The 12,416-nt window shown below is 49.0% G+C and overlaps 1 protein-coding gene across 8 annotated transcripts in view; it reads left to right on the top strand.

Annotated features, from left to right (window-relative positions):
• The window catches only part of SYNE2 (spectrin repeat containing nuclear envelope protein 2), a 392,381-nt gene that overhangs the window by 78,867 nt on the left and 301,098 nt on the right, over positions 1-12,416 (top strand). For all 8 annotated transcript variants that reach the window (XM_051826403.3, XM_051826401.3, XM_051826405.3 and 5 more), the window contains 5 exons: positions 5,130-5,191; positions 6,406-6,501; positions 6,600-6,677; positions 6,769-6,861; positions 10,811-10,992. In XM_051826403.3, coding sequence (XP_051682363.3) covers positions 5,130-5,191; positions 6,406-6,501; positions 6,600-6,677; positions 6,769-6,861; positions 10,811-10,992 — 511 coding nt within the window. The remainder of the gene's footprint in view (positions 1-5,129; positions 5,192-6,405; positions 6,502-6,599; positions 6,678-6,768; positions 6,862-10,810; positions 10,993-12,416) is intronic.

The following is a 12,416-nucleotide window of genomic DNA, read 5'->3' as shown; positions in this document are numbered from 1 at the left end:
TTATTCACTAACATTGTATTTGTGTCTTAGTTGCTTTAGGAATCAGAAGAATTTCTCATTCTCCATTTCTTAGCATTTGAAGGGAAATTGTCTTTGTAATAGATGGTATTATTCTCTTTATGTCTTGGCTCTTTTCTATCCTTGATGCCTACTGATTAAAAGGACCCAGTCTCTCTGTGTGCCATTCCAAGAGGAATTTATTAAGTGGCTTTGAGCACGTGACTCTGAATCCACACTCCCTCCTCCCCCCACAGTGGGTCAGCCTTTGAACAGAACAAAAGGTTTCTTATCCTGCCATAGGGGGAGCTCCCTAGCCCTGGTTCCTGTGGAATTAATACAGCCATTCAAGGGTAAGGGAGTAAGAAAATGTGTCACGGGATGAATGGAAACCCCTGGACGGAGCCGCCACAAAGGTGTTTAATTGCACTTGCTTTGCCGTGAAGCAAGGGGTCCTGTTTCCTTTCAAGGGTTTCTGTTTCGAGAATGAAGAAATGCCCTCTAGGTTTGGAGGATGAGTGACAAGCCAGGAAGATTCCGTCCCAGGTCCTTTTCTGAAGAGCTGATTCGTGCACTGTTTGCTTTGCTCCCCGGGACTTGCCCTTGCTTCTAGGAGAGTTTAATCCAGTTAGGACCTGGATACTGTCAGGTTGCCTTTAGAAAATTGTTGACTATTTTCCGTTTAAATCTATGTCTCTGTCAGGAGCTATTCCTGAGCGCCTACCCTTGGATTAGATTAGCCGCTCCAAATTTTGGTTATTGAGTGAGAGCCTTGATTTTGCTGCAGCTCTTCCCAGCTTAGGGAAACTCCTGGCCCCCAGCTGCTCAGTACCAAGGCCTCATTTGATTTGGAAATACATGGAGCAGGGAGACGCCCTAGGCAGGCGATGCTGTTTTTGCATTAAAGGTTTATTTTTATTTTTAAATATTATTTATTTATTTGAAAGGCTGAGTTACAGAGAGGCAGGAAGAGAGAGAGAGAGAGAGAGGTCTTCCATCTGTGGGTTCACTCCCCAAATGGCCACAATGGTCAGAGCTGCGTCGATCCAAAGCCAGGAGGCAGGAACCAGGTCTCCCACGGGGGTGCAGGAGCCCAAGGACTTGGGCCATCTTCTACTGCTTTCCCAGGCCACAGCAGAGAGCTGAATTGGAAGTGGAGCAGCTGAGACTCTAACTGGCGCCCACATGGGATGCCGGCGCTGCAGGTGGTGGCTTTACCCACTACACCACAGCGCTGGTCCCTTTGCATGCAGTTTTACGCTGCCTTTTGCCTGCCTGTCCCCCATCCCCATAACTCCCCTCAAGCCCCCAGTGCAGGCTCGTCTCTTGGACCTGCTAATAATAATAATTCTTGGTTAGTTTCCTCTTCACATCTTATCATCTAGGTAGAAAAATCTCTTTGTTCCTTAAGAATAAGGAAGAGTCCTCTTTATTGTTATTATTTTATTATTTATTTTCTCAAGGTTTAGTTTTGTGTCCCTGTGAAACTTTATTTTCTTTTAAGTTTTATTGGTTTATTTATGTGAAAGGCAGAATGAGAGAGAGAGAGAGAGAGAGAGAGAGAGAGATATTCTCTCTGCTGGTTCACCCCTAACTGCCCACAACAGCCAGGGTTGGGCCAGGCAGAAGCCAGGAGCCCGGAACTCCAGCCGTGTCTCCCCCATGGGTGGCAGGGACCAAATTATTGGGCCATTATCTGCTGCCTCCTGGATGTGTTAGCGGAAAGCTGGATCCGAAGCCGGGGCGGGTCGAATCCCAGCCACTCCCATGTGGGTTGCAGGCATTGCAAGCCTCTGCTTAACCCCCTGGGCCACAGTGCCCTCTCGGTGTTTCCTTGCATTTCTGCTTTATTGTCAGAAATGGACAGGTCCCTCCCACTTTTTTTTTTTTTAAGATTTATTTATTTATTTGAAAGTCAGAGTTACAGAGATGCAGAGAGAGAGAGAGAGAGAGAGAGAGAGAGAGGTCTTCCATCTGCTGGTTCACTCCCCAGATGGCTGCAATGACTGGGCTTAAGCCAGGAGCTTCTTCTGGGTCTCCCATGCAAGTGCAGGGGCCCAAGGACTTGAGCCATCTTCTACCGCTTTCCCAGGCCACAGCAGAGAGCTGGATTGGAAGTGGAGCAGCCAGGGCTTGAACCAGCGCCCATGTGAGATGCCAGCACTGCAGGCGACAGTGTTACCCACTATGCCACACCAGCCCCCACCCCCACCTTTATATGTGATCTCAATTCATGTGCATTGGGTGCATGTCCCTTGATACCTGGATCTTAGAATCATAAAAACTTGATTGGATTGTTTATTGAGGAAAAAAATAGCGTTGCATGCATTTTTTGATAAGCATCAATACATTTAAGAATTATTGTCTTATCAGCAGGTGATATTAAGAGGAAAAAAATAGCAAATATATATCTCGAAGATTTGAGGAGATTTAGTAACATTAATAACAGGCATCTGATGTCTTAACATAAGTCAAACGGTAGCCCCAACATTTGATTTTTTTTAAAGGCCATAGGTTAGCTGAGAAAGGTGATTTTTATTTTTATTTTTAGATTTATTTATTTGAAAGAATTACAGATGGAGGGAGAAAGGGACAGAGAGAGAGAGAGAGAGAGGAGAGAGAGAGAGGGAGGGAGAATCTTCTATCTGCTTGTTTACTCCTCAAATGGCCACAGTGGCTGGGGCTGAGCTGGGTTGAGATCAGGGCCTGGAACTCCATGCTGGTGTCCCACGTGGGTGACAGGCCCCAAGCAACCCAGCTGCTTTCCAAGTGCATTAGTGGGTAGCTGGATCGGAACTAGAGCAACTGGAGTCTAACAGGTGCTCCTCTGGGCTGCTGGCTTTGCAGGCGGTGCCTAAGCTACTACGCTGCAATGCCGCTCTGAGGCCATGGCTCTTACTGACGGAAGAATGAAGTCCCCACAGCACCTTGACACAATGGTCCTGGGAACTGCGGGGCACGAGAAGAGGTCCTCACTCAAACAGACCTGCAGGCTGAGCCCGGCCGTGCAGAAAGAAAATTCCAGAATATCTGAAGGAGTCTTACAGGCTCGCGGAGTCCTGGCGGTTTAGTCTTGACGTTGATCCTGGAGATAATACTGCTGCGGAGTTAGCTGTAGACAAGCTGAAGTGAGTCGGAAAGACCGGGGTTCAAATCCTGAGCGGCTGTGTGTCCCCGTGTCACAGGGAGTCAAATGGTTAGAACTTAGCGATTTCCTTGAAGTGCGTGGCGTGGACTTTGGCACACAGGGAGTGCTGACTGTTGCTGTAATTAACCAGGCAGGGGTCTAGGAGGAGACTGGAGCCCACGTGGGTCTCTCCTTCCCTGCCCAGGAAGAACCACAGTTCCCCATCCCACCCCCACCCCCAGCCTTCTGCCCCTCAGGGGCAGCACACATCCTCAGCCCACAGGTCAAGGGCTTCCATTTCCCAAGACCCCCCTCAGCTCATGGACAAGGATAAGCAGGCGCTCAGACGCCCACCCCTCTCTGCTCCCAGGATTCTCAGCTTTGCCACCTTCCTCGGCCCTGAGTTCCCCAGATCTCATTTTACTGCATCATTAATTCCTGCTCATGCAGTCAGCACACACACACACACACGTGCATGATTGTGCATACATGCTCACGTGGGCACCTGCCGCACACACACGCACACTGGACTCGTGGGCTCCTTTTACTGTAATTCCGATTGGTTTCTGCGCAAGCTCCCGTTGTTTGCATCTCCTACCTCTGCTGAACTCCTGAGGCTGAAATCTGCATGTACCATCAACCAAATCCCCATCCAGCCCCCAGCGTCCTTCCCATGCCTTGGCTTCCTGCCCTCAGTGGGCTGCGGCCCCTCTAAGAACACTGCTTCCCCCCCTGCTCTGGCTCGGGCTCCTTAACAGCTCCTTGATCCTCACTGCCGCCTCCAGCAGTCTCCGTCCTCTTTAATGTCAGGACATCGAACCACCTCAGTGCTACAGCCGTCTCCCTAGCTGTCATTTGCCATCATTTCCCAAAGAGTTCAGCTCCTTCTGCAACTGTCGCTCTCTCCAGCACAACGGGGCAAAGCCGATACACACAGCTACGAACCCTCTCACCTCCTGGCTCTCAGCGTCTTGAATGCCTCTTCTCCAGCAACACCTGCCATCTGCCCGACTTCCATCATCCACTGTTGCTGTCCTGCAGACGCAAACTCCCCCATGGTCTCTGTTTCATGCACTCCCATCTCTGGACACCACTCTCTCTAGCAACCCAGCTCCAACAAGTCCTGGAGTCCATGGGCAACCCCAGGCCACTAACTCTACTGGCTATTCACTGTTCTTCATCCCCTGATATCTTTCCTTGCATTTTTTTAGATTTATTTATTTATTTGAAAGGCAGAGTTACAGAGAGAGAGAAGGAGAGGCAGAGAGAGAGAGAGAGAGAGAGAGATTGAGGTCTTCCACCTGCTGGTTCACTCCCCAGTTGACTGCAATGGCTGGAGCTGGGCTGATCAGAAGCCAGGAGTCAGGAGCTTCCTCCAGGTCTCCCACGCAGGTGCAGGGACCCAAGGACTTGGGCCATCTTCCACTGCTTTCCCAGGCCATAGCAGAGAGCTGGATCAGAAGTGGAGCAGCTGGGACTTGAACCGTCGCCCATATGGGATGCCGGCACTGCAGGCGACGGCTTTGCCTGCTATGCCACAGCACCGGCCCCTATCCTTGCACTCTTATCTTTATTTATTTATTTGAGAGGGAGAGAGAGGAGAGCCGCCATCTGCTGTTTCATTCCCCAAATGTCCACAACAGCCAGGGCTGGGCTGGGGCCAAAGCCCCGGAGCTGGGGACCCAATCCAGGTCTCCCAACTGCTTGAGCCATCGCTGCTGTGCCTCGCACAGTGTGTCCTAGCAGGAATCTGGAATCAGCTCCCCTAGCATCTGGGGCGTGAACCAGGGGATGTGAACTCCTCTCTCTCTGTTTTCTCTGCCTCTCAAGAACAAACAAGCAAGCAAGCGTGTCCACGCTGTTTCTAAAGCCCTGGGCCCCAGCTGGTCGTAAGCTTGTGCGCCATGTGCCCGAGCCCTGAGTGACCGCTCTGCGCAGTTTGGCTGTGTTCCGATGGTTCCCGAGGCTTCTCGTTTGATAGCTGTGTTGTTCTTTCTGTTGACAGCGGAACAGGAAGACACTCAGAAGAAGACCTTCACCTGCTGGATAAACTCGCAGTTGGCAAAGGTGAGGAAAGAACGGGCACATGAAGCCAGAAATGTAGTTAATTCCCCTTCCTTTGTCAGGTGGCCCCGAGCCGGCCATTAAGAAAGGCGCTGGCCCGCGACAGGTTGTGGGATATCTCTTCTTGAGAGAGTGTGCCGAAAGTCAGCTCCATCTTGTTTTTGTGTATTTGATACGGCAGGAGCTAAGACAGTATGAAAACAGAAATAGTTCAAGGACGCGAAATGATGGTGATTTGTTGGTATTGACCCTGCCATCCGCCCTGTAATTGTGATGACTTTGACTACTCCTGACAACCTTCCTGCCAGGTAGATGGTGTTATTCCTGTTCCGAGGGGAAAGAAGGTCAGGCCCAGAGAAGTTGTGTGACTCACCCACATCACACAGCTTGTAAGTAGCCGTGCAGGGATGCAAAACTAGGCAGCCTGGGCCCCAGCGGCCGTGATCAGGATCTTGGGGCCATTCTAGCCCTTGGTGATGCCGGCTGCCAGAGTAACCTGGACACATGATGAGCCAGCCTGTCTTCCCAGGGCCCCCAGCCTGTGCCCACCTGCCTGTCCCCACCTGATGCTTGTGATTCTAAAAAAGGACACATGGACGAGCAGGTGCAGGCGGGTGGGCGTCACTCCTGGCTGATTCTGAACATCTTGCCCTCACTGCCGTGCACGGATTTTAAACTCAGTGCAGGCTCCACGCAGGAGTGTTGTGTTACTACGCGTTTGCCACGAGATACAGCATGGTCACTACTTTTCCTGTCAGGGCTTGATAAGGAGTGTGCATGCTCTTGATCACTCTTTTAATTTAAAAGGAAATTGCCCTCCTTCTGGGCTCTTTTTTTTTTTTAAAGATTTTATTTATTTATTTGGGAGAGTTACAGAGAGAGAGAGAGAGGTCTTCCATCCACTGGTTCACTCTCCAAATGGCCGCACGGCTGGAGCTGCACCGATCTGAAGCCAGGAGCCAGGAGCTTCTTCCAGGTCTCCCATGCGGGTGCAGGGGCCCAAGCACTTGGGCCATCCTCCACTGCTTTCCCAGGCCATTAGCAGAGAGCTGGATTGGAAGAGGGGCAGCCAGGACTCCAACCGGCACCCATATGGGATGCTGGCGTCACAGGCGAAGGATCAACCTACTGCACCACAGCGCCGGCCCCTGGGCGTTTTCGAAGCACACTTGTGTTGGGGGCGCAGTCTGATTTATTTTCTCTCGTGACCTCTGCAGCACACGCCGCCCTCAGCTGTGTCAGACCTCTTCACCGACATTAAAAAGGGCCATGTGCTCCTGGACCTGCTCGAAGTACTCTCGGGCCAACAGTTGGTAAGAGCTTTAAATGACACCAGCCAACTTGTTGTTGTCGACTTTTTTAAAAAGCGTGTTTCCGGTTTCTCAGTAACATGTTTGCTTGACCATCACAGCCGCGGGATAAAGGACTTAATCCGTTCCAGTGCAGAATCAATATAGAACACGCCCTGACATTCCTGAAGAACCGATCGGTGAGCATACAGTTCACCTGCAAAATTATCAGAGTGATTAAGGCCATGGAGTCTTTGTTTCCCTTTTAACCCGTGTGTCCTGCTTTTTCAGATCAAGCTCATCAATATCCATGTTGCTGATATCATAGATGGAAACCCATCCATTATCCTCGGCCTTATTTGGACAATAATACTGCATTTCCATGTGAGTAGTTTGAGGATACGGCTTTTTTTTTTTTTTTTTCTGTGCAAATTACTGCTGTCTGTATGCCGCTCGGGTCAGTCCCCAGCTGCTTCCAAAAACAGGGCACACTCTGGAAGCTTCTCTCAAGTAGAAAACCTGGAGCAGACTTTTTGCCATTGTTGTCACCACTTTCAGCTGCAAGTTCAATGCTGAATTGTCAGAGGGCCTGATTTCTCCGTGAGGTCAGAACCGGTCTGGGCAGAACCTGTGCGGTAAACGTTTGCGGATTGTTGTTTGTTTCCCGGGACAAGGAAGGGAGAGGGAAGTTTCTGGAATCAGTCCTTGAAATATGACCCACTCAACTTGCACTGATCTCCCCTGTTTTTGAGGGGCTCCCCCTACCTCGGTCTAGTGCATCTGAATAACCCAGCAATGTCCAGTTCTTTCCCAACTCACTTTCAGACTTGGTGATTCTGTGGCTCTCACTGAACAGTTAACATATCTTAGTGATCATTGTGGGACACTGAGATAGAGTGATGGCTACAGTCTTGACTTCATGAAGCTTAGGGTGGAGACGCGGGAGAGCACTTCAAAAAGTTTATAGAAAATGGAATTCAAAGATACGTTGGTTTGGGTGCAAACAGTTTTGAAGTCCATGCGTTGTTTCTCCCTTGTGTGAGTTTCAGAATTGTTTTGGCACCAACATAAACTTAGCTTTTAATTTCATTTTCCACGCACTTTAAAAAGATTTCGAAAATTTTATTTTTTGTTTGCTTGAAAGGCAGAGAGAAAAGTAGAGAGAAACAGAGACCCCCCTGTCCACTAGTTCACTCCCCAAATGCCTGCAACAGCCATGGCTGACCAGGCTGAAGCCAGAGGCCTGGTACTGTTTGAGTCTTCCATGTGGGTGGTGGGGACCCGAGTTCGTGGGCCATCACTTGCTGCCTCCCCAGGGTGTGCATTAGCAGAGACCTGGGCCGGAAGTGGAGCCAGGCCTTGACCCCAGGCACTGTGCTATGGGATGTGGGTGCCCCAGGGGGAGTTCTGAATTCCCTCATGCTCCTATGTTCTTGCAGCCTTGAGATTTTTAGTGCAAGTTTTTGTATTACCTGAAATTCAGTTACACTTCTTCGATCTTTTCAATTACTTTAAGAATACCTTAAACATGTTTGTGGGAGGGGCTGGTGCTGTGGAGCAGTAGGTTAATCCTCTACCTGGTCACTCCCCAAATGGCTGCAACAGCCAAAGATGGACTGACCCAAAGCCAGGAGTAGGAGCTTCTTCCAGGTCTCCCACGTTGATGCAGGGACCTCAGGACTTGAGCCTTCTTCCACTGTTTTCCCAGGCCATTAGCAGGGAGCTAGATCAGAAGTGGAGCAGCTGGGGCTCGAACCAGTGTTTATATGGGATGCCAGCATCACAGGTGGTAGCTTAACCCTCTGCACCACAGCACCAAGCCCCATAGTTTTTTCTTTGTATGAATTTTCCATGAACTTTTTGAACATACTCATATGCATCTCAAAAAATTTTTGCACCAAAATAAACTTACCATTTTATTTCATTTTCCATGAACTTGTTAAAATGCTGTTGTACATATGTGGCTCCATTTTCAGATTATCTATTCCATTCTGTTATTCATATTTACACCAGTGTTATACTGAATTAATTTCTGCAGTTATATAGTAAGTCTTGATAGTAAAAGTCTTGGTAGTAAAAGTTGTCTAACTTGTCCTTCAAGGTTATCTCAGCTACTCTTTCCTTTTTGTGTTTTCATGTAAGTTTTATGTAGAGGTTATCAGTTACACACAGACACACACACACACGCACACACACACATATGGTCTGTTGGAGTTTTTATTGCATTGAATGTATGGGACATTTTGGAAAAAATAGACAGCTCTAAGATATTGCATCTTCTACTGCATGCATATACTACTTTAGTTATTGTTCTGTTGGAAATATTCTAATTTTCGTTATGATTTCTCATTTGATTCATGGGTTACAGGAAAATCTACTGCTTAACTTTCCAAGGGCCTGCTTATTTTTTTTAAAGATTTATTTATTTATTTGAAAGTCAGAGTTACACAGAGAGAAAAGGAGAGGCAGAGAGAGAGAGAGAGAGAAGTCTTCCATCCGATGGTTCACTCTCCAGGTGGCCGCAATGGCCAGAGCTGTGCTGATCCAAAGCCAGGATCCAGGAGCTTCTTCCAGGTCTCCCACGTGGGCGCAGGGGCCCAAGGACTTGGGCCATCTTCTACTGCTGTCCCAGGCCACAGCAGAGAGCTGGATTGGAAGAGGAGCAGCTGGGCCTCGAACCAGTGCCCATATGGGATGCTGGCCCTGCAGGCAGCGGCTTTACCCACTATGCCACAGTGCCGGCCCCATGCCTGCTTATTTTGACTGTTAAATCTGTCTAGAGTTTCAGTGTGATCATAGAACATGGTGGTGTCAATCCTGCACAGCTGCCGAGGCTTGCCTTGTGGCTCTGTGTGGTTCATTTTGGTCAGTGTTCTGTAGGCTGATCCAGGAGCAAGAGGATGGTCTGCTGTGCCTAGCAGAGCAATGCCAATCAAATAAGTTTGCCAATCACATCATTCATGTCTGTTACTGGGAGAAGTAGATCAAATACTTCTGTTTGTGGTCTTTTTTTTTTTTAAATTTTTTGACAGGCAGAGTGGACAGTGAGAGAGAGAGAGAGACAGAGAAAGGCCTTCCTTTGCCGCTGGTTTACCCTCCAATGGCTGCTGCGGCCGGCGCACTGAGCTGATCCGAAGGCAGGAGCCAGGTGCTTCTCCTGGTCTCCCATGGGGTGCAGGGTCCAAGCACTTGGCCATCCTCCACTGCACTCCCTGGCCACAGCAGAGAGCTGGCCTGGAAGAGGGGCAACCGGGACAGAATCCGGCACCCCGACCGGGACTAGAACCCGGTGTGCTGGCGCCGCAAGGCGGAGGATTAGCCTAGTGAGCCACGGCGCCGGCCTGTTTGTGGTCTTATCCTTTAAAGTTTTAGAGAGATGCTATCTTGCCCTCCAAAAAATTTGAACCAATTTGTACAATTACTACTAGTTTTAAAAAATTCAATTTCTCACACTTAAACTATCACTGGTATTGCTATTTATTTTCTTTTTTTGCTTGTTTTATATAGTAAAAGCCATCATTTTGTTGTATACATTTCAATTTTTTAAATCAATAATGGGATTGTTTTTTGTGTAAGAGGTGGTTTTTTTTTTCTTTCTTGGGACTTATCTGTCCATGCATTTGATCAATCTGTACATTTGTTTTTAAAGATTTTATTTATTTATTTGAGAGGCAGAGTTACAGACAGTGAGAGGGAGAGACAGAGAGAGAGATTTTCCATCTGCTGTTTCACTCCCCAAATGGCTGCAACGGCCAGAGCTGGGCCAATCTGAAGCCAGGAGCCAGGAGTTTCTTCTAGGTCTCTTACATGGGTGCAGCGGCCCAAGGACTTGGGCCATCTCCTGCTTTTCCATGCCATAATGGGGAGCTGGATTGGAAGGGGAGCGGCCAGGACTAGAACCAGTGCCCATATGGGATGCCGGTGCTGTAGGCAGAGGATTAACCTACTGAGCCACAGCACCAGCCCCTACATTTGTTCTGAATGGTTGATGATCAAGGATGCGTTTCAGCTGATCCAGTCTCTAAAGCTACCCTCGAGGAGGAGCCTGCTTTAGTTCAGTTCGATGTAGTTTGACAAGTGTTGAACTCCAGAAAATGCTCTGTAAGCGCTTTAGGGAAACAAACAGGGGCTTTCCTTCAGTGCAGGCGGGTGTGCCTGGGAGCGGAGAGGCATGGCCCGAGCTCGGCCAAGGTGCAGCCCTAGGTGGCGAATGCTGTCATTCAAGGATTTTTCCAGTGCTCACTTCGCCGCGGGTACATTGGCCCTGTCGCGGGTCTTGCTTTGGCTGCAGATTTTGGTCCTGATTCTGTGTGTCTTCACCGTTACGCCTTAGATCGAGGAGCTGGCCCGGACTCTTTCTTGCAATTACAATGAACCTGCCGCGGCTGAGGTGAGCGTGGTGGATTCGTCTCCTACCTCAAGTCCTCCAGCTAAGAAGTGCTCCAAGGCCCAAGAAAGATGGAAGCTGTCCGCCAAGAAGGCTCTCCTGCTGTGGGCCCAGGAGCAGTGTGCCACGTGAGTAGCTTGCTGGGATGAGAAGAGACGCACAGGCCACCCACTCAACCTCGTGGACTCCTAGGTCTGGAAAATCAGGCTGGCTGGGTGGAGCGCGTGTCCAGAAGCCTCCATCTCAGATAAAGGAAATGTTCCCCGTCTCCGTTCCTTTCACAATGAATCTTCCAAATGCGGAGGTCCCTGAGCCCGGCCACTCTTGGCTTGGAAGGCTATAAGGTCTTGTTATCTGGGCAGTCTCTCCCTGCCCCCCTGTGCCCTGTTTTGGTGGCCTAGTCTAGGTGGAAATCAAGTAGTGCTCAGATAGTCTGTTCTTCATACACAGTTCCCCTGTGCGCTGCAGGGTCGAATTCAATGTAAAAGATTCCCCCCCCCGCCACGGTGAGCTCTTTCAAAGTCAAGGCTATGTCTCAGTTGACTGTATAGCCCCAGACCTTTGCATAGTGTGAGTTCATGGTAGTCGTGTACTCATGAATGGGTGGAATGAATAAAGGAGCCACTGAATAAATAGCAAAATTATCTCTTGGAGGTGTAAGTGATTTCATGAAGGGCACGTTTCCTACTGACTGGAAATAGCTCAGTACACAAAGAGATAAGAGAATGAGCATTTTTAAAAAAAGATTTATTTATCTATTTAAAGATGTATTTATTTATTGGAGAGGCAGAGTTACAGAGAGAGAGAGAGAGAGGTCTTCCATCTGCTGGTTCACTCCCCAGATGGCCATAACAGCCAGAGCTGGACCAATCCGAAGCCAGGAGCCAGGAGCTTCTTCTGGGTCTCCCATGTTAGTGCAGGGGACCAAGGACTTGGGCCACCTTCTACTGCTTTCCCAGGCCACAGCACAGAGTTGGATCGGAAGAGGAGCAGCCGGGACAGGAACTGCTGCTCGTGTGGGGTGTCGGCACCGCAGGTGGAGGCCCAGCCCACTACGCCGCAGCACCGGCCCCATCATTTCAGTTTTACAAAGGGCAAGATGCTGACTTTCCCATGGTAACCACCGGCTGGGGTGCTGTTTGGAGGCATAAGATGCAGTAGGAGAGCTGTGCAGTGCAAAGGGCATTCCTTGTCGTCTCCTAGCACTGGCCCGGGGAAGAGAACCAGAAATAGGGAACACATTCCTTCCAAGTAAGGAAGGTGAGGGAGGTTAATTTCTAACCAAAGATGAGGGAGGTTAATTTCTGCCTTCAGCCTCACTTTTATTTGTTGCTCATCCTCTGTATTTTTTGAGAGACGGAAATCATCTATGCAGATTTGAAACATGGTAGGTGGACTTTGTCTGGAATCTTCTAGAGACAGTGTTCCTTTTTTGATTAAACAAATATGTGAAAAGCATGGTGATACTAAATTCAGATTTATTTCATTTGTGTATAAATGACCTTCCAGCTGTTTGAGTCTCATTTGAAGGGTCTTCAAAAAATTCACGGAA

The sequence above is a fragment of the Oryctolagus cuniculus genome, chromosome 20 (assembly GCF_051225735.1).
Source record: "Oryctolagus cuniculus isolate XC-2025 breed Fujian yellow rabbit chromosome 20, ASM5122573v1, whole genome shotgun sequence".
Lineage (NCBI taxonomy): Eukaryota > Metazoa > Chordata > Mammalia > Lagomorpha > Leporidae > Oryctolagus > Oryctolagus cuniculus.
Note: the sequence above shows the minus strand (reverse complement) of the source record. Positions and strands in the feature narration are given on the sequence as shown.